We start from the raw sequence: 26,431 nt of genomic DNA on the forward strand, positions 1-26,431 counted from the left end.
AAAAGAAAAAAGAAAAGTAGAATGACGTGCACGTAGTAACAGTTCACGAGTGATACAGAATAACCGAAGCCATGTCACATGTGCTCGTCTGACAATCCTATTTTGTTCTAACTACCCACATGAGTCCCTCTGTATATGAGTTCCCATCAGTCGCATTGTTAACCAACATATGTAACTATCGTCTTTTCCCAATGGACCTTCTTAAAAACCCTTACTGCCTTGTATCGTGTTTTCCCAATGGACCTTCTCAAAACCCATTACAATCTATAGCCCATTCACATTTTTAGCAACTTAGCATTCAGTGCTGAGCCCTGGTTATGAGTTGTATTGTGTTGTTTGTTTGGATTATGGTTTAGTTTAGAGATGTAGATGGATATATTATATGGTTTGTTTTTCTCTCTTCATGATGCTTTGAATTTTCTTCCCAATAAAATAGAGAATGAACAAAACTCTGCTTACGCTGTTTAGAAATGTCATGAGTTACAACTTAAAATGGTATCATATAAATTATAGTATGTGTCCCTGTTACTTATTAATCCTAGCTTTCCTCTGCATTTGTGAATTGTGACTGCTCAATACAAGACAAGGCGCGTTTTCGGATCCAATGCCTCTTGAGTTTTTCCGGAGCTACTTATTTCTCACTTGGCTGCATCAAATTCAATTTTTTCAGAAACAGTCACCAGAATAAGACCTGCCAAAAACTGAGTTTTGAAACAAATGAATGATGAGCAAACCGTTGTTTACCCAAAAATATAGAGGATCATCAAAGATAGCAACATAAGGTAATGTTTCAGGAGAGGTCCAGTTGTACTTGTTTCCTCCCAACTGAGGCTTATGAGAAGCTTCCAAGACCTGGCTAAAGTAGTAATCTGCAGGACTTCCTAACAGATTCCACTCAGCTAGTTTCTGAAGCTTTTGATCATTTAGGAAACTAGGATTGCCGAATTGTAGGCTTGGATCAGCCGGTATCCCGGGAATGCTGCCGGTTTCTAGTTTTGGAGTTGAGAGTCCTGAGTAATTTCCAAGAGATGAACTTGCAGAAGACGTTATGTCTCTGTACATCTGATGAACCTGCAGATTAGGGTTTTCTTCTTTTATAGGAACATTCATGTTTTCACCAGTAGTACGAACCCATGAGAAATTCTCAAGCTGTTGCTCCATCTCCATTCCGAAATCTATATCTATTTCAGTCTGCAGCTGCATAAACACAATGTTATGGCTTATTTTATACACATACCTAAACATCTTTAATGTCCAAACTTATGATTCTTAACCTGGTTTTTGCATTCTGAGGACATAAGCTGCTGCTGCTGATGTTGCGGTATGCTCGCCTATAAGTCGTCATCAGATGCATAAGTTTTGTAATATAAGACGTTAACTCATTATTATCTAGGAGATGGATTATATACCTTACGAGCACTGATTTGAGCCAGAGATAGTCTTAGTGAATCCTCTAGTTGCTGCAAATCATCTACGTTGTCTAGATTGGTCCAGCAGCTATTTCAAAAAACCATTTAACTCACAAATTAGAATAGCAAAACCATAAGAAACATTTAACAGAAAGTATATACAAGATCTTGGCACCTTAGTCGTGTGTGTATATCTGATAATTGTGTTCTCAGAAACCTGACTTTTTCGCTTAACACCTTATAGTTCCAATTAACATGTACTTCAGCATCCTTATAAACATCATAATAGTAGTAGTAGTGTAGTACATACCTCAACTGTTGGTGTACTGTTAAAAGATAACAAAAATGAGTCACATTAGTAATACCCCAACAACACTAAAACAAGAACAAAGAGAGAAAGAGTTCACAAAGAATCTGATATTCGTGATATAATATACACACCTTCTGTCTAGAAACTCTGATATATCTACGTCGTGGTCAAGTTTGAAGAACATTTTCTTCAAAGCCTGAGATATTGTGGAGAAAAGGTATTAATGTAGGTGATGAGAAGAGAAGAGAGACTAAACAGAGCCAAGAATCACTACTTACTTCAAGGTTTTCCAACTTCCTGTTCAAACGTAGACAAATTGATCTGAGTTTAATGTTCAGTGTAATGTTAACGCATAACGAATATAGATTCTAGAAATGTGTGGAGTGAAGGGATGTAACCTCTTTGCTCTTTCTTGAGGAGTGAGTTGAGCAAACTTAGCAATGACTTCTCCAATGCTAAAAACAAAACCCAAAAAACAGAACATCAAACAAAAGACAAAAACTAAACAAGAACGAGGTGAAAACAGCCTTTTTGGTACTAAGAAAAGTGTGATCAGACCTGTTTTTGCCTAGGCACAATGAAGCCTTTCCCGTGGGAGAGAACATGAGAAGCACAACATCTATGTCGCATAAGATCGATAACTCCTTAGCCTTTTTCATAATCCCATGTTTCCTTTTCGCATACGTAGATTGACGTGCATTCATGTTCCGTAGTTTCATTATCTTTAGCTTCACTCTACCCATCCTGCATAACTTCGGACCAATCAAGCAATCTTACATTGATTCAGGATTCAAATTAAAGAACAACCTTGTTCCTATCGAGAAACCCAAACACAAACCCATTTTGGTAGCAAACTAAAATTATAACATCTTCCAAGATTCATACTTTCATCAATAATTGAGTGCTTACCAATTTTAGGAAAACTTAGAAGACAACATAATAAAATTAGAAATCAAAAGAATTAACCTGAAATAGTGAAGATTTGAACTCACCTAATTTGAGATAAAACAAAACTTTCCTTGAATTCGGATGCTGAAACCTAAAAAGGAAAACGAAACTTTCCTGTTGGAAGAAGAAAGAAACAGAGAGAGAATAGGACAAAAAAAAAAAAAACAGAGCTTTGAGGTGAAGGAGAGAGAGAGAAGAAATAGGTATTGGTTGGGAGACCAATAAAATCGGGAATTAGGGTTTGAAGCTAGAGACTAGGTAAATTTGGGATTGTCTCATTAATTCTCTTCTCTTATTACTTCACAGAACAGAAACAACGAATTACCCGCTTTATGTTTATTGGACCACTCATTTAGGCTAACCGCCGAAGTAATCAGTTACCAGTAGCTACTAACCGACGTGTTACGTGTCAATCCTATAGGGTTTCAAATCTTAGGAATGTGGCACCTAGATCAGATGAGGCTGTGCCGTAACGGCGAAGCAATCCATCTTGCGGTCGTTGAAATGTACGGTCTACACGTGTTGATTAGTTTAGACAAACCCTTGTTTGTTTCTTTGTTACATTTTTCACATGTGTTTTCTCTTGAACCATCTATGTTTTGATGATTTCAGATATTTTAGTAAAAGATTTTTAAAAACCAAAACAAATTGGTACTTTTAGAAAGTGTTATTAGAAACTAGATTTCTATGTTGATGGGGGCCGAAGGGGGGATTAAGCCCGTATTAGTCAGCCATGAAACTGAATTCGACTTAAAATCTGGTTGATTTCTCACAGTAGAGACATGTTTAATGATTCCGACTTGAATACCAACTGTTACAAAATTTGAAACAGTGAAAGAAAAATAAGAAGAAGGACACTGTATTACAAAATATATGCAGTATATGAAAATAGATAAAAAAAAAAAAAAAAAAAAAAAATCATGTCTTTAAATAGAACCTTCGACATGAGTATCCTCCTACAAGAGTGGGCGTATCCCGCATTCACCTATCTCCCATTTAGAACCGTTGACTTTGAACTCAAAGAAAAGATCTCTGGACTCCAAATTTTTTACTTCCACTTCAGAGGTGTACAAATGCTCCGTTAAAAGTGGACATAGAAATTGGCTTCCATATCCATAATTGTGACCACTCTGTTTGTCTACGATGGAAATCATTACCCTCGACCCGTCCTCATAATCAGCTTTGTTACCCTTTCTAATCAGCAAGATGCAAACCTTAAATCTGAAAGATGTAGGAAGACTGGACTGATTCAACTTCACTGCCAGAGAACCTCCAGTAGTAGCTCGGTAAGTGAAGAACGCAGGCACTTCTCTACCCGGCAAGATCGCGTATTTACTTGTCGACGTCTGGATGATGGTGTCTCTCCCTTTTTCATTCAGTTTCCAGCAGTCAATAAATTTGAGACAAACTTTGGGATTGGGAAAGGAGCAAGCAAGTATTTCCAAGGACTCACAGTTTTTTGCATATAAACATGATAGGGAAGTTGGAAGCTGCGGGAGTGATACCAGTTTTGTGCATTTTTTGAGTACAAGTCAACGTAAACGAGAGATACCATTGGCCCATGCAGGAAATTCTTCTATTTTTGTATCGTTCAACTCCAGTTCTGTGATGATGTCAAGAGCATGTGGGTATTCTTCAAGGTCTTTGCAATATGTTATACACAAGTCATGAAGTCCAGACCATGACTTGATCGACAAGGGAACTTCTTTTATCGAAGATCCACGGAGCATTAGTTTTCTAATGTTTGTAGAAATCACGGGAAAACTTGTCAATTGCGAGCAACCAGTGACATCAAGTTCTTCTAGAGAATCCAAGATGATGTTGAAAGGAAGAACCTCTACCTTTGAGCATTCTTGTAAACTCAACTCTCTCAACATACGAAGGTTTCCAATAGACGAGGGGAGCTCCACCAGACTTGAGCATCCACGGAAATCCAATTTCTCGAGATTAATGATATTTCCAATAGATGAGGGAAGATTTACTAGGCTTGAGCATTCATTGAGCCACAACTCCCAAACATTAATGAGGTTTCCTATAGAAAAGGGAAGCTCCACAAGGCTTGAGCATCCATTGAGATATAGTCTCTCAAGATTAATAATTTCTCCAATAGATGAGGGAAGCTTCATTAGGCTTGAGCATTCACCGAGATACAATTTCTTGAGATTAATGAGATCACCAATAGATGAGGGAAGCTCCAATATGCTTGAGCATTTACTAAGATCCAATTTCTGTAGATTAATGAGATTTCCAATAGAGGAGGGAAGCTCCACTAGGCTTGAGCATCTACTGAGATATAATATCTGTAGATTAGTGAGACTTCCAATAGATGAAGGAAGCTCCACTAAAGTTGAACATCCATGGAATAAAAATTCTTGGAGATTAATGAGATTTCCAATAGACGAGGGAAGCTCCACTAGGCTTGAGCAGCTACAAATATCCAATTCCTAGAGATTAATGAGATTCCCAATAGATGAGGGAAGCTCCACTAGGCTTGAGCATCCACTGAGATCCAATTTCTTGAGACTAATGAGATCTCCAATAGATGAGGGAAGCTCCACTAAACTAGAACATCCATGAGGATAAAAACCCTGGAGATTGATAAGATGTCCAATAGATGAGGGAAGTTCTACTAGGCTTGAGCAATCTATTAGATTTAAGCTCTGCATATTAGTAGTGTTCCCAATAGAGTAAGGAAGCTCTATCAAACTTGAGCATTTATAGAGATTCATATGTAGGAGATTAGTGGCCGTTGAGAGACAAGGAAGCTCCTTCAAATTCCTCGAATAACCTAAATCCATCACCTTGAGGTTAATAAGGGGCTGTAATGACCAAAAGAAAAAGACAACACGCGAGTTAAGTAATGAAGGCACATAAAGGCTAAAATCATGTCTTTTTATCTTTATTTTTGAAAATAACAGTTTTGTAAAAAAATAATCGCATAGAAATAAAAATGAAGTAAAGCTCATAAAAGAATGGTAAATGCTTACTTGAATTCTTTCCCATAGTTTTTCGAGCTTGCTGTCTTTCAATATTATTTTGACAAGAAACTTGGGATTAAACTTAGAAGGCAGACATTTCAACGGATAATAATCCCAATGTAGAACTCTAAGTTTTGGAGGTAGATAGCATAAACCTTCTGGTAAGTGCAATCTTTCATGATAGACTCTTAAAAATTGAAGATTAGGCATTTCTTCAAAACCTCTCTCACTTATATTCAGTTCGTCCACGTTCCCATGAACTTCCAAATTTATACCTATAAGACGTTCACTGCCCTGGAGAAAAAAACACATATAAAAGTATAGATGGTCAGTTATAACTTTGTATAAGCGTAAATGAACTGAAAGATAAATGACAAAACTTACTGTATGATCAGTGAGTACTTCACAAATCTCTCTATCATCAACTAAAAATTGACGTTTCCCAGGCTCATAAACGGATTGGTTACGAACAATTTCTCTACCCAATAGAACTAGTAGATTATGCATGGGTTGAGTTTTCTCCTGGGATATATGAGAGATCTCTGAAATAAGACTTGAAGCCCTCGTTGCACGTTCAAGAATTTGTGACGAAGTGTATCTTCAAAGGTATGATCAACGCCTTCGTCGTTAAAAAAACAGGCTATATGGAGAAATAAATCTTTTTCTTCGTCGTCTAAGGCATCATAAGCAAAATTTAAAATGCTCCCTATTTCTCCATCAAGGCGTATCTTTAACCTTGGTAGTTCCCCTTTCCAATCTTCCTTGGACATTCCCCGAAAATAAGAACCCATCACCCTAAGTCCCAAAGGGAGATTACCAGCAAGTCTTGTAACTTTCTTAGCAAGCTTACCAAAACCGTCATGAGGGGAATCCTGACAAAAAACATGCATGCAGAAGATTTGAAGAGCCTCATCATCTGGTGGAAAATCTACATTGTAAATATGTTCGATCTGAATTGCTTTCAAAAGTTTTTGATCTTGTGTTGTGATGATAATACGAGATCCAGGACCGAGGCATATCACTTTTGGCATGGCAAGTAATTGCACTAGTTGATCCACTCCATCAAGAACAATGAGCACTTTCTTTCCCATCACAAAGTTTTGTGCAGTTCCTAAATGATGAATCTTGATATCTTTTTGGTTAAATAGCTGAGATAGAAACTGCTGCTCTAATTGCAACTTCACATCGTGATCATCAGAACAAATTGGTCTTGCATAACTTGGTTTGAATTTCATGAAAACACTCAATTGAAAACCATCTGAGATTTGATTATGTAAAACTCTAGCAATGGTGGTTTTACCAATTCCAGAAGGACCCAAAATCCCAACCGTCCTCCTTTCATTTTTAGATTCTAGGCAGAGCAAATGTTTCATCTTTTCCAAATGAGCTCCCATCCCAATTAAACCATCGAGATCACTCGAAGGTGTGTAACTAATCAATCTTTTGGAAATTTCAGTGACAATTTCTTCAATCATGGCAGCTTCATTTTCCCTACAATAAATTTAAAAAAATAGAGAGATTAATACATTTAGTTTGATGTGTTGAAAGATTAAGAGAAAAGTAGAGGAACCAGTTTCTTGAATCGTAACCAGAAATTGTAGCAATGTCCTCAAAAGCTTGTCTCCATCTTCGAATGTTCTCTTTTGATCTACCCTTACAATTTTGCTTAAAGACAGCTCCAAATTCTCCGGTCAGCTTCTTCACATGAGATGGGTCAACTTCATAGAAAATGGCAAACACTGTGAGACCAAACTCTTTCTTGCATTCCATAATCTCCACCAATTCGTCAAGACACCACTTTGAAGAAGCATAATTCCTGGAGAGTAAGACAATCGCAATCTTAGATCTTTTAATGGCCTTAATGAGTTCATGACCGATGAATTCTCCTCTCCTCATCTCATTATCAATGAAAGGAATGATTCCTTTTCTTTGAAACTCCTTTTGAATGTGACTAAGTAGGCTTCTGCGAACGTCTTCTCCACGGAAGCTCGGAAAGACATGGTGAGTCCAGTTGCAAGATGAAGAAGATGGAGGAGATGTTGAAGAAGATAATGATGAGGGAGGAGACGTAGAAGAAGAAGAGTCCACATCTTTGTTTTCTTGATGGATTCTGAACTTTCTAAGAAAGATGAAGCGGCCTATTGCTGCAGCCGCAACTAGAATGATAAGGAAAAAAGAAAATTCCATTAGCATAAGATTGAGAGAGGATCAAGATCAACAGAGATTTTTTACTTTTCAGTGCAAAGCTAAACGAAGGATGAATGGACAAAGAGGGATATGTGTTACAGTACACACCTTATCGAACACAATATCTTGACTCAAGTCACTCAACACTACAGTAAGTCAATAGCAAGAAGCTTCACGGATGTTTCCTTAGTAGGGTCGACCGATGACTGAAAATGACAAGAGCAAGTTTAGCCAGCCAATCAGTTATGGGCTCAATGGGCTTAAATATTTCTCGGGTCTTTTATTAGGACCATTCCCTTTGCCCCTTTGATGCTTCAACTTCGATCACTCCAAATGTTTCATTGACAAAAAGAGTGGAAAAAAAACCCCTAATAGATATAGTATAACAGAATCTTAAGTTAAGAGTGCAATTGGTTCGAATCTTTTGGCAACTACGTAAACAAGAGCACGGATAACAACCAAAGGGGGGTTTAGATTTTGGTACCTTGGTTTCAATGAAATCGATCCAGAATATGGCTTGAGCTTTTCAGGAAAGGATCAGAAGGGAGGTTGGGAGTTTCTTGTGAGATCAGACCTCGTCGACGTACCAAACGATGTACATAGACTAGCAAACAAATTTATACCATATTGCCGGATGAGAACCGGAATATCTGAGCCGGTTCATATAGAATCTTGTATCTCAGATTCACTTCTTCTCTGTATTCAAACTCAATTCCTTTCTCTCTCATTCCGAACAAGCTCGCCCAAAAATCTAGTCTTGATAATTCTTTGATAGTTCAAACTCAAAGTAAAGGACTCGGTGACTATATATTTCACGCAATCTAGGTAATTAATTTACATTATTTATTTAGAGTCAGTGTGCCATTAAGCATCATCTTTTACCCGCAAATACGTGAAATTTTATGTATCTATAGTTTTGAATAATAATTACATATATTAAATTAATTTTGGTGAAGAAATCATTTAGGTTTTTAAAAAAAAATCATTTTGGTTTTTTTGGTAGTGAAATCATTTTGGTTTTGATGTATTTCTCTTATTTTTTAGAAATGTATATATATGTTATATTTTGAACGCTTATTTTATAGTTATTTTCTTCAAATATTATTTTTTCATTTTTATAATATTTTAAATTGACATAATAATACTAATGTTAGTTTAATGTCGGAATATCACATATTTTCCTTAATATACCATAAATTCAACATAATTACTTACTATTTAATTAGAGATAGTATGTAATTTAGAACTAATAATTTTTGGTGCTCTGTTTTTAGACTTCCAAAAGGATGTATTGAGGCCATTGAGAGCAAGTGCAATGCGTTTTTGTGGTCGGGCTCACCTTCTGGTCACACTAAATCCAAGGTGGCTTGGGACGATGTGTACAAGCCAAAGGATGAGGGTGGCTTGGGTATTCGACGGCTGCGTGATTCGTGTTTTTGTACTTACCCTAATTTGGCGACTATTCACCTGTTCAGGGTCTCTTTGGGTGGCTTGGTCTCGTCGCAGAGCCGTGCCTATGTAAGGCAAAGGAAACTCTCGCCTACGGCAAAATTTTTTGGAAAAATTATAAAGGATTAATATACTTCTAATCTATTGTAATAACTAGAGGCTCACCTTTTATATTGAAACAACATGGTATTTTCAATCTTGGGTAACATAGTTAATATGATCTTTTAACTTAAAAACTGATTAAACCAAAAAATCAAACATTGAAATTACAGATTGTGATAACTAATATATTCATCTTCTTAGATTAATATAGTAACTAGGTTCGGACCCGCACGTACGTGCGGAGTTATTTTTGTATAATTTTGTAAAAAATATAATTGTCAAGCGATCAAACCCGTCTAATATGTCTGATTGCAACGTTTAATTTTTTTTGACCCAAAAAACTCCCATTTCTCGTAATTCACATGAATAAATAGAATGTCCGCATATGTTCTGCTTGAATTCTTGTTCCCAAAATTCTCGTCGCGTATTTTGTCATACATGAATATATACCCACACAAAATTCTCATAACCTGATTATTATGGAACTAATTTGAACGATTTCCTAAAATATAATAAATCTGTTGTTTAATCTTTTTTTTCCTAACATGTAAATTGGGTCAGTTTGACAACGTTATATGATTTTCTTTTTAACCCTTACGTGTATTCCCCAATTAATAGTATAGATTTTCTTCAATTATTGAATGAAATCTTCCTTAGTTATACTAATGACAATTTAATGTAAATAATATAGTAAGAGAAAGGCAAATAATAAAATGGGATATAAAGTATTTTATATAGGAGATACCAGAAGTTATTTTATTAAGGAGAATTATATAAATTTGGATATTTTTAGTTTTTTGTAAGTAATATATGTGTCCGTAATTGATGGAGAAATAAAATTACAAAATTGTTTTCTGAAGGGGAAGACTATAATTGGTCATTAAATCCCTTATATAATTGGTCTTAGTTACGGTATTATATCACTGGATTTATGAAACTAGGATTTTTGTGTGTCTATCCTAGCAGGTTCAATTAACCTTATGTAGTTGTAGTATTTAAGGTGTCAATCCAAATGGGATGATGCTAGTCACTCAAGATGCAATCAAGATTTCACAAGTCAAGTCAATTCAAAGAGAGTGTTTTTATCTAAAAATCTTTGAATGATCAGAATGCAAAAAGAAAATGAGCTACAGGACTAGAAACGAGAATGTATGACAAAAAGCGAAAATGAATGAAAACAGAAAACGAGTCTAAGCAAAAATTAGATAGCAAGATCGTAAACAGTTTCAGGATGTAATAAAAATCAGAAAGATAGAAGTCCTAAGGATTGGAGTAATTGATGTCGATGGAGTATCCTAGTGTACAGAGTGTTTAACATGCCACAAGCAAACTATCCCTAAACAATGAATATCACGACTTAGCTAATCCAATCTCTTGACAGAATCTACTCAGACTCAACCACTTCCAAACCTAGCTCTCGCTAGAGAAACATGATCAAGCATGGCATGACAAACAAGTCCATTCACGTCAACAAACATCCTAGACAACTAATCTCTTAGGCTAGGAATGTAAGTCTTTGGTACTAGTTGGTCAGACATTTCATCAAACACCTTTTGGGTGTGGAAATGTCTAATACCTAGTTCCAATTGATCGAAGAGAAACTAGTATTTCTAACTCTAGTCCAGAAGGGAATCATACAAATCTAAGCTTAAACACCCTACATACTAAGATCCTCCACCTAATCTATCCCATCCTCAAGAACAATCACACTACTCAGATCCATAAATCATCATCAAAGATACGAATTCAGAAAACATTGAATCAAGCATCATTAGATAGATAAAAATGGGAAGAAAAACTTTGTAGAAGAAATCAAATGCAAAAACTGAATAAACTCAAAGATGTCGGATTACAAAGTCTGAGAACGTTTTAGGTGGCTAGGTAAAACCTTAAGGAAAAGAACAAAACGAGATAAAAGATGTCTCAAACCAAGACTTAACAAAATGTATTTATAGTAAAAACATGTGAATCCCTAAAACTTAAATCGACAAGATAGAGCGTCGGTTTGGGAATCTCCTGAAGCGTGTAAGACGGAGCGTCTTCCTGACATGTGTGATCGAGTCGGTGTGCGTCCAGTGGCTCGATTGGTATATGAAAGTGGCTCGAGCGGTGTGAGTGAAAGTGGCTCGAGCGTGGTCGGCTCGAAGGAGGTGCGGGGAGGTTTGCTCGAGCTGGGTGTATACGCATCCACTAAAACAATGATAACTCTTGAACCACACCTCCGATTAGCTTGAAATAAATGGTATTGGAAAGATGACTCAATTCTCTACAAATTTGATGAAGACGTCAAAAGCTGAATCCCTCGACCGGTGGCTCGAGTGATGGCTCGAGTGGTGGCTCGAGTGGTGACTCGAGAGGGGCTCGAGTGAGTGGCTCGACTGGTGACTCGAGAGTGGCTCGACTGGCGATTTGAGAGTGGCTCGAGTGATGTGTTCCTGACGTCTCCTAGATACCTGAAATACTCCGAAATGCATAATGTATGCAAGGATGATGCAAGAACTACCTAGACATGCAAAGTGTGAAGAAAAGACTAGAAAATGATTCCAAACAATCAGTCATCCTAGCTAAATGCATGATAAATATATGCTAAGGAGAGACAAAATATAGTCATATCATTTTAATAAATTTTAATTAGTCATTAGATCCCTATATATCTCAGCTATTGGTATAATATTATTACTTGTTTTCATTTTTATTGGACTGGATTTTCTAAATTTTAAGATTTCTGTAAAAACACTATCACTAGTAAAAACTTGTCATATAGTTACTAATAATTCTGTAGTTATCTCATGATTGTTGTAGCAAGAAAAGATTAGTTACAAATTTGCGACCAAAAAATTTAATAACTATTTGGTCGTAGCAAATTTTTCCGTCGTCACTAAGTGTCGCAATGTGCTACAAATTAGAGACTACACAATTTGTGGGAAAATGCTACCATTTGCTATGAATTACTGTGTTTGTTTGAGACACCTAACGACTGAAGGATGCGTAACAATTAGTGTCAAATAGCCACGCAATTGTTGTCATTTATTTGCAACCAGAGGCTACAATGTTTGTGGTCATAAACTTGTAATAAAGTGCGACGAAAATCTTGTCTCTAATTAGTGACAGTTTGTTATATTATATTGTTTTGTAGCAATTTTTATGTGCTACATTATAAAATGATGTATTGCTAAATTATTCCAAATATATAAATTGGAAATCCAATTAATTATATGCTACAAAACCAATTTGTTACGAACATACAAAGCATGTTTCTTTCCATTAATCATCAAATGATATATAACTGTAATTTTACAAAGTAGTTCATCATTAAACGCCTTTTATCAAAAAAAAAGCTCTCAAAAAACATTATAAGTTTTTCTATTCATATTGGACTAAAGAACTTTATTGGTATGCTCTCGAAGGTCATGAACAATGGTTTCGGTTCTATTAACACTACCAGTAAGAAGATAATCACCCTTCTTGTTCCACTTCAGGAGAAAAATGGTCTCTTGTGTTCGTTGAGAGTACTTATCACGTCTCCTGGGACTGTGAAAAAACAAAACTAAATTTTGTAATCTAGAAACAGACTCTCTAAAATGTTTTATAGATAGAAACACTAACCACACAAGCTGAGAACGTGTGTCCATCTCTCTCTTTATGCCAACAACCTCCATTGTTGATTGTTCATCTCCATGGTCTACTTGCTGCATTGCAAACACCAAATAAGTATGAAATGTGATCCAACAGAAGCACAACAACGACAAAGGAAAAGAACACAATATATAGAAGTCATCTTAGTTGATCTTATTATACAGTGGCACACACACTCCCAGTGGCTGTTACCATCCCCTTTGAATCCCACACCATCAAACAATAGGACACACATATTTTTCCATGAAGCGTCAAACTTGGTACTATGGGCTGGTGTTATTTGTCTCTCTACTCACTTATCAGACTAGTGAATAGTGATCAAAAAGCTCAGGTCATGTTGAATAGTCCATAACAGAAAAAACACAAGAGTTATTGAAAAATAAAGATTCAACCCTCTATAATACCAAAACATTAAAAGCCAAGTGAATATACCTTGTAAGCACCAACATAAAACTCATTTTCGAGCATGTCCTCCAAGTAAGTGTTCATCGAGAACATAGACAAACTTCTTGAACCGAGATAGCCACTTGCACTTCTTACAACAATTTACCTTCGTTCCTGCAAACATCGGAGGTTAAAACCTTAATCAAAGGTTCTTTACTTTTTCAATCTCCAGAACATTTGTTCATTTATGTGTAAAGACGAATAACTAACCAGTCCTTGACAATTTTTCTTCTTCCTCATGATCCAGCTCAGTAAAGAACGCCTGCAAGATATCAATGGTATTGGATAGATGGACTAACCTGCAGCCGACTACACCTGCAAACCAAGAAGTAAAATTCTTCTGTTATAATTCTCCAATTTCAAGCAGATTTTACTAATTCTGAAATAGAAATTAGGGAACGACACAACAATGATGATTCTCTTGCTTCCCTTCTTTGCAGACCAACGGTGAAGTCTTGATTCAAAACTTGAGATTCTGGCCAAACCAAACAAATCTAGCAGTGTAGAGAGAAGCACAAAAAACAACAGGTGAAGAAAGAAAAGCAGAGTCATCTAGCCAACTATAAATCAAATCTTTGGAAAACTTCATTAGCTTTAAAAAAGACATCTAGCAAGAAACACTTTGAGCTCAGCCGAGAACCAAACCAAAACTTAGAGACATCTTGAGATAGTTGAACATGAAATATGTAAAGTGAAGATAGAAGAAAGTCTGAAACTTTAACCTGAACTCTTTGCAATTTTAGAAAGAATCACAAGCCCATCATTTATCTCTATCAGTAGACCATTACAGAAAACGAACGCAATAACCCTAAATCCAAGCAAAGCTTTCCATATCAAACTCCCCCATTACGATTGATGCAGAGTAGAAGAAGAGAAACTCGGTTTCAATTGTCTCCTAATCTCACCAACCTTTTGCTCCTCCTCAATGAAATCTCTGTTAGTAACCCGAAACTGGAATCGCGTGAGATAAAAGAAGACATCAACGGCAATAGAAACGGCGGTGCTATAGCTTGAAGGCGTAGTCAAAGACGAGCCCTGCCGTTTCATCGCCGCGTCGAGGATGATGAATCTGGAAATCTGAGGCTAATTGATGGATCTGGGACAAAGAGATGATGGATCGATCTGAAATCTGAGGCGGAACTGATAAAATCCACCAAAACTATGTATCAGAAGAAGAGGAAAAGAGTGAGAAGAAGCTTGATTTTTTCGGATGAAGAATTTGAAGGAGGAGAGACAAAGGAGAAGAGAAGAAAAATGAAATTTAGGTCTTGCTAAGAGTGAAGACAACCAAGTGATTTTTCTTTTTTAAGTGTTGAGTGTTTTTTTTAAAGTGTTGCGGTAAGTTAAAATTTTGCTAAATTATGGTTCATTGTTGGTGGTCCATAACTTTTAATATTTTTAAAATATTATACTACAATTCGCTACAATCGCCCATGTGCTACAAAAGATTATGTATGTCCCAAATCTTGTGACAAATTCGCTTCGACTTTGCCTTGTAGCATTTTGTCATTATTTTCCGACAAAAAATAACAAATTACTCACAAAAAAATCTTTCCAATAATTTGTCACTATTTAGTAACTTATTGTAGATATTTTTTGTTACAAATTTTTACGTATCAATATTACGTAACTATATACCAGGATTTTACTAGTGTATAACTACAAATTTATATATAATGTTTAACTATATAGTTATCCAAATTAAAGTATATATTCATGTCATTTCAATTGGTGATCACATTTTTTTTCGGGCAAATATAGTTATTGTTTTTAGCAAAATAATAAACATTGAGCCAGTTTCAAATGGTTTTCGATTCTTTCACCATTAGAGCTTTATAAAATTATTAGAAAAGTAACATTATTTATATTTCTGAAAATATAAATTTAAATATATATATATATATATATATATATATATATTTATATCTCATAATATAGTTATATTATTATATTATAATACATAGTGAAATTAATTTAATTTTGAAAATATGTAGGGGTAATATTTATCAGTTTTTGAATAATATTTACCAATTTTAGAATTTATAGGAGCAAAATATTGTGTATATAAATAAATTGAATAGCAATAGCAGTGACAGTTTTATGTAATTTTATGAAATAGTAAGGGTGAATAATAAATTGGCTTCAGAGCTCTCTGGTGACGATACATCTGTTTTTTCTCCAAAATGTTTTTTTTTTTAATATATAGGGGATGTTACCAATTTTTTTATATCAAAGAATGGATAAAACATGATGTTTCAAAAATTTAATATTATTTTTGTTGATTTTACTCCTTCGTGTGATAGAATTTTTTTTGTTTTATATGAATTGTAAACAAAAATTCAACACTGCCTCCGGCCTCAATATCTCTAGGCACGGCTCTGTCTCGTCGTTATCTTTTCTCAAATGTTTCCTCACTGAAGGTACCATGGAGCAACGTCGTTTGGTTTTCTCAGGGAGTCCCTAGATACTCATTCATCACCAAGCTAGCCATTCGTGATAGGTTTTCTACGGGTCAGTGGATGCGAACTTGGGGGCACAACCAATCATGTCCTCTTTACGGTGAACTCAACGAGTCTCGGGATCACCTCTTTTTTGCATGTCCTTACACGTTCTCCCTCTGCTCTGCTTTGTGTACCCACTGCAACGTTGACACACAACTCCACACTGGTTGGACACGCTCAATGCCATCATCGGGCGCTCATCCCTTGTCCTTGATGTTGTTCTGATTCGCATGGTTTTCCAAACGACAATCTACTACGTATGGAGGGAACGGAACTCGCGTATTCATATTTCCGTTTACCTCCCTTACCAAACGTTACTTGTCCAAATTGAGAAAGATGTAGCTGATCGGATCGAGCGCCAGCAGTATCAACCTCGCAGCAAGTTCGAGACCCTTCTCACTCGCTGGCGTTCGCTTCGAAGGAGTCGTTAGAGCCTCTCTCTTCTCCTATTCGTCCTCAAGCTATTGTATTATCGCTATGTTTGGTTTTTGGCTTACGGGAACTATGTGTTTTTTTTTCCCTTGAACAACTATATCAACTCTTTGTAAGTATTTAACATTTCAACCAAAAAAAAATTAATTAATTAATCATTCCCTATTATTAATTAGAAAGTACATTTGGTAAAGTAACCTTTTATTTGTAAGATTTACATAATTAAACTCTTGCCACTTAAATAAATATCAAAACTTGAAATTATTATTTGTAATATTCAAACAACATACTTATAATAATTTTAAAAACAATTAGTATCCATAATTTAAATATTTCATATACTTTTAATTTGCTAAAAAAAATAATTCTGGCGGATCATGTTATGGAGCAGATTAGAGTTTAAACAAATATGATTATATAGTTTTTTACGGTTGGTTTACTAAAATATACAAAATATTTTAGTCTAATTTCAAATGAGTTAACGAGAAGTGTTACGCTAATCTTAAATGGTACCAAACACAAAATACAATTCATCTAAAAATTATAGAAACTAACTACTAAAAAATACATATTAAAACAAAAACAAAAAAATAACATACATTTTAAAAAAAATATTAAAAAATTTATTCCGCAGTTTACCTCATGTAAAATCTAGTCCCTACTATATTAATTCGGAAGTACACAACATTAAGTGTAGTCCATATCATTACAAATTAACCTAATTTTATTTTCATTAAAGGTATTAATGTCTAATCAGATTTACGACCAATTGTAGTAATTATTCAAATAACCAGAGGAGAAAAACATTTATTTTTAACACATTTATGATAGATTGGGTTATGGGTTGAACCCAAAATTCTTTTTTCAAAAAATCATTTAACATATCGTTATTAAAATCATTTTTCATAAACAAACCATAATTATCATTTTCAAACAAAATTTTGGTTTGTAACCATTATTAATTAAATTACATTTATTACACACCATCTCTATACAAATATGCAAAGATTTGTGGATTTATGTTTAGAGATGGTGGAGAATTTGATTTTCAAGTTCGATCAGGGAAAAACAGTTTAATTGTAAATTGTAATTTTCAAGATTAACTTGATATTTTTACAGAATATGATAAATATTTAACATATAAAAAAATTACCAAAAATACTCTAATGTAGTTTTAAAAAATAAATATATTTAACATAATTATAGCAGACCACAGGTTAGATGTAATGAGTTATATGATAAAATGAGTTATGATCTTATAACGTACAACAGACTAAATGTAAAATATTAAGATTATATGATTAGATTGTTTAAAAACTAACAAAAATATCAAAAATTATTTTAACATATAAAGAATATACACAATTTTGGTATAAAATAAAGTTCAACCTGTTCAATAGCACAAATACTCATCTAGTCATCTTAGTATAGAGTAAGTAGCTAAGATAACCCTTCACAATTATAAGTCTAATTTCCAGTTATGTCTTTTCAATCTTTGGTAGATATGATTGGCTTGCTTATTCCAACAAATTTAATTTGGAGTACAATAAAAGTACCAATCATATACATAAAAGTAAGGTTTCACTCTCTCCTTATTGGTCTATTTAGCATTTTTTTTAAATAATATTTATTTTAATTAAATAAAAATATAAAAATGTACATTAATCTACACACTTTACTACTAAATTGTAACTGCAATTACATAAATAATGAATTGACTATTTTTTTCATTTATTTTCATTCAAACACACTATAAATTATAATTGTAACTCCTTTAATTAATTTATTTTAGAAATGTAACTTTCATCCCTTGAAATCCTATAAATAAACATTCTCACATCATCATCCACTATATCTCAAATTCTAAATATTTTCTTTGTTTTGTTTATGTTCTTGTATGGGATCAAAATTCATGGTAAGAGTGTGATTATATATTTTGTTAAATTAATCTTATATTTTCTTCAATTTTATTTCTTTGTTTTTATGTATTTCTTCCTTCCTTTGTCTTCTTATTAATTTTATTTTTCAATTATATATGTATAATAAAATATTTTAGAAATGTAACTTTCATCCCTTCAAATCTTATAAATAACCATGTGATTATATATTTTGTTAGATTTATCTTATATTTTGTTCAATTTTATTTCTTTTTTTAATGTATTTTTCCTTCCTTATTTGTCTTCTTATTATTTTTAATATTCAATTAAATATGTATAATAAAATTTTGGTGACTGTAAAAAATAATTATCGATGCAGATTCAACAATATTAATTTTGATTAAAGCCCAATGAATGAATCAAGCTAAATAATTCATCATCATTCATGTATATTTGTTTTATTTTAAAAATTATGGAATGTTTTCACAAAATAAACTATTATAATAGAATTATTCAATCAAAATAAACTATGTACCAAGCCCGTATTAGCCCTTAGAGTCTAGCTAAGGTGATGAAGTTGTCTAAAGTGACTTGTTTAATTCTGTTTGTAATAGTTCTATTCTAGCTATCAATGTATAAAGCTTAAAATCAGTTTATGAATCTCTTTAAGCCACTGTGTTTATTGCTTAAACAGAGGAGAGAAATAGAGAAAATAAGAGAAAGAAAGCAGAAGAAGTTCAACAATTAATAATAATACGAAAGTTGATAAATCTAATATGTTGAATTGTATCAAGCCCGTATTAGGGCCTGACTGATTCAACCGCAGCGTTTGCGGTTACGGTTGCGGGAGATTGCGGAAGTGGATGATTGCGGTTTCAAGCGTTATTAAGCGTTTTGAATGACTGGTTTAGTGTTTTAAAATGGGTGCGTTTGCGGGAGTTTACGACTGGTTGACCAGCAGGTGCAATAACAGTTAAAACATAATAAATGTAATATATAATTATATAAATGTTTAAAAATATCAAAAAAATTATTAAACTTGATTTATAATTAAAATTCATTAAAAATGCTAAAATAATTATTTAAAAAAAAAAATAAATTTCATATTGAAATACTTATTACTTTATGCATTTGGCTTTTTACCAAAACTTAAGTAATTTGATAAAATGACAAAACATATGTTTTAGAACGTAGATCTTCTTTCTTAAATCTCACACACTTAATAAGTTCCGTGGGGCTCGGTGGTAATGATCAAACGAGAGTTGAGAAGAGTCACTCGTGATTTGTTTTTATATTTTTCACAAATAATCTTATTTTCTTAAATTTTTTGACGAAATGTTATATTTATTTAGAATTTATTGAACTCGTGCGATATGCCATTAAATATACATCAAGTTTTCCGGATTATTGTTAATTGAAATCTTATTTTCTTCCAATTGTTTATTTTTTAATATTTTTAATCGTATTCGTACTTTATTTTATCTCATCCTTAATGAATAAAATAGCTAGGTAAAAGATATATAAAATATATATTTCATTATCATTGATTTGTTTCAAGTTAAAAAAAAAAAAAAATCAAAACGCAATCGCCCACAAACGCAAACGGTTGCGGGAAACAGCTTTTGGAATTCAGTGGTTTGAAGCGGTTGGGAGCGATTTGAACCGATTGGGAGCGGTTTGTGTGATTGGTACTAATCGCTAGCAACCGCTACCACCCGCAAACGCAGTGTTTGCGGGAGCTGGCGGGAGAACCAATCAACACCTTAGTCAACCAAGAAACTGAATCCGACTTAAACTTTGGTTGATTTCTCACAGTAGAGACATGTTTAATGATTCCGATTTGAACACCATCTGTTACAAAAAAAATTAAACAGAGAAATAAAAAGAAGAAGGAAACTGTGTTAATTACAAACCTACAAACAGAATATGGAAATAGACAATATTATCACGTCACTATAGAACCTTCGACATGAGTGTCCTCCTACAAGAGTGGGCGTATCCCGCATTCACCTATTTCCCATTTTTCACTGTCGACTTCGAACTTGAAGAAAATCTCTATGGATTCCAGATTTTTTACTTCACCTTCGAATATGTACAGATGCTCCGTTAAAAGTGGATTTAGATTTAGGCTTTCTGAATAATAATTGTGACCACTCTGTTTGTCTACGATGGTAAGATATACTGACTCACATTCCTCATAATCAGATTTGTTACCCTTTCTAACCAGCAAGATGCAAGCCTTAAATCTCAAACATGTAGGAAAACGCCTCTGATTCAACTTCATTACCAAAGAACCTCCAATGGTAGCTCGATAAGTGAAGAACACAGGCACTTCTCTACCTGACAAAATCGCATATTCACTTGTTGATGTCTGGATGATGATGTCTCTCCCATTTTCATTCAGTTTCCAGCAGTCAATAAATTTGAGACAAACCTCCGGATTGGGAAAGGAGCAAGCAAGTGTCTCCAAGGACTCACAGTTCACCGCATCTACATATTTTAAGGAACCGGGAAGATGTCGAAGTGATACCAGCTTTGTGCATTTGTTGAGTACAAGTCGACGTAAACGAGACATTCCATTGACCCATGCAGGAACTTCTTCTATTCTTGTATCTCTCAACTCCAGTTCTGTGATGATGTCAAAAACATGTGAGAATTTTTCAAGGTCTTTCCAGAATGTTACGCGCAAGTCATGAAGTCGAGAGCATGACTTGATCCACAAGGGAAATTCTTTTACCAAAGTTCCACATAGCATAAGCTGTTTAATGTTTGTAGAAATCACCGGAAAACTTATTAATTGCGAACAACCAGTGACATCAAGTTTTTCTAGAGAATCCAATACGATGTTGATTGGAATAACTTCTATCTTTGAGCATCCTTGCAAACTCAACGTCATTAACATATGGAGGTTTCCAACAGAGGAGGGAAGCTCCACTAGAATTGAGCATCCACTTAGATTCAATTTCTGGAGATTAACGATCTTTCCAATTGAAAACGGAAGCTCCACCAGACTTGAGCAGTTATAGAGATCCAATTCTTGGAGATTAATGCAATTTCCAATAGAAAATGGAAGCTCCACCAGACTTGAACATTCATTGAGAAGCAATTTCTGGAGATTAATGTTATTGCCAATAGAGGATGGAAGCCCCATTAGACTTGAGCATCTCATGAGTTCTAATTGGTAGAGATTAATGCAATTTCCAATAGAAAATGGAAGCTCCACCAGACTTGAGCAATCATTGAGATACAATTTCTGGAGATTAACGTTCTTTCCAATAGAGGACGGAAGCCTTGTTAGATTTGAGCATCTCTTGAGTTCCAATTCTTGTAGATTAATGCAATTTCCAATAGAAAATGGAAGCTCTATCAAACTTGAGCAGTTATAGAGATCGATTTTTTGGAGATTCATGCAATTGCCAATTGAAATAGGAAGCTCCACCAGACTTGAGCAGCCATAGAGATCCATTTCCTGAAGATTAATACAATTTCCTATAGAAAATGGAAGCTCCACTAGACTTGAGCAACAAACAAGATTCAATTTTAAGAGATTAATGCAATTTCCGATAGAAAACGGAAGCTCCACTAGACTTGAACAATTATAAAGATCCAATTTTAGGAGATTCCGGCAATTTCCAATAGAAAGCGGAAGCTTCACTAGACTTGAGCATTCATTGAGACACAATTCTCGGAGATTAATACAATTTCCAATAGAAAACGGAAGCTCCAATATACTTGAGCATTCATCGAGACACAATATCTCGAGATTAACATTATTTCCAATAGAGAGCGGAATCTCCATTAGGCTTGAGCATCTATTCATATCCAATTCTTGGAGATTAATGCATTTTCCAATAGAATACGGAAGCTTAACCAGATTTGAGCAACCATAGAGATCCAATTCCTGGAGATTAATGCAATTTCCAATAGAAAACGGAAGTTCCACCAAACTTGAGCAGCAATAAAGATCCAATTCTTGGAGATTAATGATATTTCCAATGGAGGAGGGAAGCTTCACTAGGCTTAAACATTCATTAAGACATAATTTTTGGAGATTAACATTATTTCCAATAGAAGACGGAAGCTCCATTAGACTTGAGCATCTATTGAGATGCAACTCCTGGAGATTAAAGCAATTTTCAATAGAAAAGGGAAGCTTAACCAAACTTGAGCAGCCATAGAGATCCAATTCCTGGAGATTGATGCAATTTCCAATAGAAAACGGAAGCTCCACCAGACTTGAGCAGCAATAGAGATCTAATTCTTGGAGATTAATGATATTTCCAATGGAGGAGGGGAGCTTTACTAAACTTGAGCAATGTTGCAAATTTAAGTTCCAAAGATTAGTAGCATTCCCAATAGAGGAAGGAAGCTCCACTAGACTTGAGCATCCAACAAGATCCAATTTTAAGAGATTAGTGGCCGTTGAGAGATAAGGAAGCTCCTTTAAATTTTTTGAAGATTCCAAATCCATCACCTTGAGATTGATAAGCGGCTGCAGTAATTAAAAAAAACATAGCACATGAGAACAAATTTGGTAATGAAAGAATTTAAAAGGGTAAAATTCACTCTTTTATCTTTAGATTTGAAACTAACAATTTTGACACATTAATCTCATATAAATAATAAATAAAAATGAAACAAAATAAAACTCAGAAAAGAGTGGTAATGCTCACTTGAAATCCTTCCCACAATTTCTCGAGCTTACTTTCTTTCAATATTATCTTGACAAGGAACTTCGGATTAAAGTTAGAAGGCAAACATGTCATCGGATAATAATGCCAGTGCAGAATTCTTAGTTTTGGAGGTAGATAGTCTAGACCTTGTGGTAAGTGCAATCTCTTGGTACTATAACAAACATCATTAGAGAATCTCAAAAATTGAAGATTGGGCATTTCTTCAAAAGCTTTCTCACTTATAATTAATTCGTCCACAATCGAAGAAATGTTCAAATTTATCCCTACAACACTTTTACTACCCTGAAAAAGACACATATATAAGAGTAGAGATAGTCAACTATCAAATGTATCAAATTTGTATAGGCAGTAGAGGAACTAAAGTATAAATGACAAAACTTACTGTATGATGAGTGAGAACTTCCCAAATCTCTCTCGCATTAACTAAAAATTGACGTTTCCCAGGCTCATAAAGCGATTGCTTACGAACAATTTCTCTACCCAATAGAACTAGTAAATTATGCATCGGTGAAAATATCTCTTCGGATATGAGAGATTTCTGAACTAAGACATGAAGCCCTTGCTGCACGTCCGAGAATATGTGACAAAGAGTATCTTCAAAGGTACAATTGATGCCTTCATCGTTAAAAAAACATGCTATGTGAAGAAATAAATCTTTGTCTTCATCATTCAAAGCATTGTAACTAAACCTTAAAGTGCTCCCAATTTCTTCATCAAGGTGAACCCTTAACCTTGGTAATTCACGTTTCCACTCTTCCTTAGACATTCCTCGGAAATAAGAACCCATAACCCTAAGTCCCAAAGGGAGATTACCTGCAAGTATTGTAACTTTCATAGCAAGATCCTCGAAACCACCATATGGGGAATCTTGACCAAAAGCATTCATGCAGAAGATTTGAAGAGCCTCATCATCCGGTGGAAAATCCACATTGTAAATATGTTTGATCTGAAATGCCTTCAAAAGTTTTTGGTCTTGTGTTGTGATGATAATCCGAGATCCAGGACCAAGGCATACCGCTTTTGGCAAGACACGTAATTGTACTAATTGATCCACCCCATCAAGAACAATAAGAACTTTCTTCCCCATCACAAAGTTTTGTGCAGTTCCTAAATGATGAATCTTGATATCCTTTTGGTTAAATAATTGAGATAGAAATTGTTGCTCTAATTGCAACTTCACATCGTGATCATCAGAACAAATTGGTCTTGCATAACTTGGTTTGAATTTCATAAAAACACTCAGTTGAAAACCATCAGAGATTTGATTATGTAGAACTCTAGCAATGGTGCTCTTACCGATTCCAGAAGGACCTAAAATCCCAACCTTCCTCCTTTCATTTGTTGAGTCTAAGCAAAGCAATTGTTTCATCTTTTGTATATGATCTCCCATCCCAATTAAACCATCAAGATCACTTGATGGTGTGTAACTAATCAATCTTTTGGAAATTTCAGTGACAATTTCTTCAATCATGGCAGCTTCACTTTCCCTACCAATAAAGAGTGAGATTAATACATATTTTAAATTAGTAATATGAAGTTTGACATATGGACTCAAAAGGTATATATTATATTTTGATGTGTTGAAATATTGAGTAAAGGACAAACCAGTTGTTTGAATCATAACCAGCAATTGTAGCTACTTCCTTAAAAGCTTGTCTCCATCTGCTAATGTTCTCCTTTGTTCTTCCCTTACAACTTTTCTTAAAAGCAGTTCCAAATTCTCCAGTCAGCTTTATAACATGAGATGGATCAACTTCACAGAAAATGGCAAACACTGTTAAACCAAACTCTTTCTTGCATTTCATAATCTCCACCAATTCGTCAAGACACCACTTTGAAGAAGCATAGTTCTTCGAGAGTAAGACAATAGCGATCTTAGATCCTCTAATGGCTTTAGTGAGTTCAGTACCGATGGATTCTCCTCTCTTAATCGCATTATCAATGAAAAGAGTAATTCCTTTTCTTTGAAATTCTTTTTGAATGTGACTTAGAAAGTTTCTGCGAACGTCTTCCCCACGAAAGCTCGGAAAGACATGGTGAGTCCAGTTGGAAGTCAAAGCAGATAGAAGAGTTGGAGGAGATGTTGAAGAAGATGGAGAAGATGTAGAAGAAGAACCCACGTTTTTGTTTTCTTGATGGATTCTGAATTTTCTAAAAATGATGAAGAAGCTTATTGTAGCAGTAGCAAAAATTGTGAGGAAAAAAGAAAAATCCATTAACATAAGACTCAGAAAATCTCAAGATCAAAAAAAAAAAATTTACTTTGTAGTGCAGCTGAACGAATGATGTACTACAAAGAGGGGTTTGTGTAGATAAATTATTGAACACGTTATCTTGACTCCATCTACATTATCGAACACGTTATGTCGTTATCTTGACTCCATTGACTCAACACCACAGAAGTAGCAAGTCAATGGATGTTTACTAACCTTTGGTCGACAAGGAATGAAAATGAAAAGATCAGGCTAAGAATGGGCTTAAATATATAATGGGCTATGTAATTTAGCTAAGCATTTTTAAGTGTTTTATTTTTTATTTGTCTTCAACACTCCAAAATCCAAATGCATCATCGACACTAAATGAGAGTTATTACCTCCCTAAGCCTAAAAAAAATCTAATTGGTATTAAATGAGATATCGCATGGACTATTATTGTTAACGAATTCATTAAGAATTGAAAATTTTAATTTGGGTTAATGTCTTAATGGGTTTTGCTGCTTATGCCCACTCAATCTGGTTAGTGCTAACGTTATTACACTTATTATTATACCCGAGATTTTATTATTAACATTTCATGCAAGCTTTGTCTAATTAACGTTTTGAGTTTTATTTTAATGAATTTAAGTTGTTTAATACTTAATTGTGTATGTTTTTTTTTATATATTTATAGACAAGTAAATATTATATCCATAGACACAAAAGTCACAAAACCATAAACTAATTGACCGGTGTTTTAACCGGTCTGACCAGTTGTCCCAATAACCCCAAAAACTCCCAGTTCACTTTCCGGTATGGTCTTACAAACATTGGAATTAAGTATCATATATACCCTGTAGATTTATTAGAGAGACAAGGGTGTAGCTACGATAACCCTTTAGGCCTTTACAACCATGATTCTTATCTAGTTATGCCTCTTCAATTTTTGGTAGGGATGATCGGCTTGCTCATTCCATCTTATTTATTCACAAATTCATGCAAATGTCTACCGCTCGCTCAATACTGAAACTTTGGAATGTTGTCGATAAGAGTTATTACCTCCCTAGACCAGGTTGAAATAAATATTGCAAATAAATGAATAATCTAGGTGAAAATTTTAAAATAAGGCTACAATCTTTAGCTCCCTTACGTGACAACTCACATACAGTACATATATTCATAGTTCTATATTGAATATATTGAATGAGGCCCCAACATCTAATCCACAGGGTTGATTGAAGGTACAGTAGTTTTACATTTCTTGTTGGT

At 34.5% G+C, this 26,431-nt stretch overlaps 2 protein-coding genes and 1 pseudogene across 6 annotated transcripts; all 3 read right to left on the reverse strand.

Moving 5' to 3' along the window:
- Positions 1 to 407: 407 nt before the first annotated feature.
- Positions 408 to 2,969, reverse strand: LOC104701589 (agamous-like MADS-box protein AGL30). Of its 3 annotated transcripts, none has more exons than XM_010417303.3 (11): positions 2,712 to 2,969; positions 2,278 to 2,463; positions 2,118 to 2,174; positions 1,998 to 2,040; positions 1,851 to 1,915; positions 1,720 to 1,735; positions 1,585 to 1,646; positions 1,410 to 1,497; positions 1,275 to 1,331; positions 745 to 1,191; positions 408 to 646 (listed from the first exon to the last, which is right to left on the reverse strand). In XM_010417303.3, exons 2-11 carry the CDS (start codon positions 2,460 to 2,462, stop codon positions 632 to 634), a joined length of 1,035 nt encoding a protein of 344 aa, XP_010415605.1. In that variant the 5' UTR covers position 2,463; positions 2,712 to 2,969; the 3' UTR covers positions 408 to 631. The 3 variants fall into 3 exon arrangements, with proteins under 3 accessions (XP_010415605.1, XP_010415603.1, XP_087315248.1); XM_010417301.3 differs by having other exon boundaries at positions 745 to 1,197; XM_087459122.1 differs by having other exon boundaries at positions 745 to 1,197; positions 1,998 to 2,016; positions 2,278 to 2,471.
- Positions 2,970 to 3,411: 442 nt separating this feature from the next.
- Positions 3,412 to 7,946, reverse strand: LOC104701590 (putative disease resistance protein RPP1; annotated as a pseudogene). The gene is made up of 4 exons (XR_015562220.1): positions 7,216 to 7,946; positions 6,030 to 7,136; positions 5,655 to 5,939; positions 3,412 to 5,486 (listed from the first exon to the last, which is right to left on the reverse strand). The product of XR_015562220.1 is annotated as a putative disease resistance protein RPP1 (transcript).
- A 12,114-nt stretch (positions 7,947 to 20,060) lies between these two features.
- LOC104701591 (disease resistance protein TAO1) lies at positions 20,061 to 25,318 on the reverse strand. Of its 2 annotated transcripts, XM_087456538.1 has the most exons (5): positions 24,573 to 25,318; positions 23,350 to 24,454; positions 22,947 to 23,249; positions 22,217 to 22,765; positions 20,061 to 22,085 (listed from the first exon to the last, which is right to left on the reverse strand). In XM_087456538.1, the coding sequence occupies exons 1-5, from the start codon at positions 25,187 to 25,189 to the stop codon at positions 22,044 to 22,046; spliced, it is 2,616 nt and encodes an 871-aa protein (XP_087312664.1). In that variant the 5' UTR covers positions 25,190 to 25,318; the 3' UTR covers positions 20,061 to 22,043. The 2 variants fall into 2 exon arrangements, with proteins under 2 accessions (XP_087312664.1, XP_010415607.2); XM_010417305.3 differs by having other exon boundaries at positions 20,061 to 22,765.
- Positions 25,319 to 26,431: the final 1,113 nt, after the last annotated feature.

The sequence above is a fragment of the Camelina sativa genome, chromosome 7 (genome assembly GCF_030686135.1).
Source record: "Camelina sativa cultivar CO46 ecotype springtype chromosome 7, ASM3068613v1".
NCBI lineage: Eukaryota > Viridiplantae > Streptophyta > Magnoliopsida > Brassicales > Brassicaceae > Camelina > Camelina sativa.

Excerpts from the sequence above, each read along its gene's own strand:
- LOC104701589 (XM_010417301.3), bottom strand. The coding sequence starts at position 2,462 with ATGGGTAGAGTGAAGCTAAAGATAATGAAACTACGGAACATGAATGCA. Across the intron at positions 1,498-1,584 it reads GATATACACACACGACTAAG|CTGCTGGACCAATCTAGACA; the intron begins GTGCCAAGATCT and ends TTTTTGAAATAG. Across the intron at positions 1,198-1,274 it reads CCTCAGAATGCAAAAACCAG|CTGCAGACTGAAATAGATAT; the intron begins GTTAAGAATCAT and ends GTGTTTATGCAG.
- LOC104701591 (XM_010417305.3), bottom strand. The coding sequence starts at position 25,189 with ATGTTAATGGATTTTTCTTTTTTCCTCACAATTTTTGCTACTGCTACA. Across the intron at positions 24,455-24,572 it reads GGTTATGATTCAAACAACTG|GGAAAGTGAAGCTGCCATGA; the intron begins GTTTGTCCTTTA and ends CTTTATTGGTAG. Across the intron at positions 23,250-23,349 it reads AAGTTCTCACTCATCATACA|GGTAGTAAAAGTGTTGTAGG; the intron begins GTAAGTTTTGTC and ends TGTCTTTTTCAG.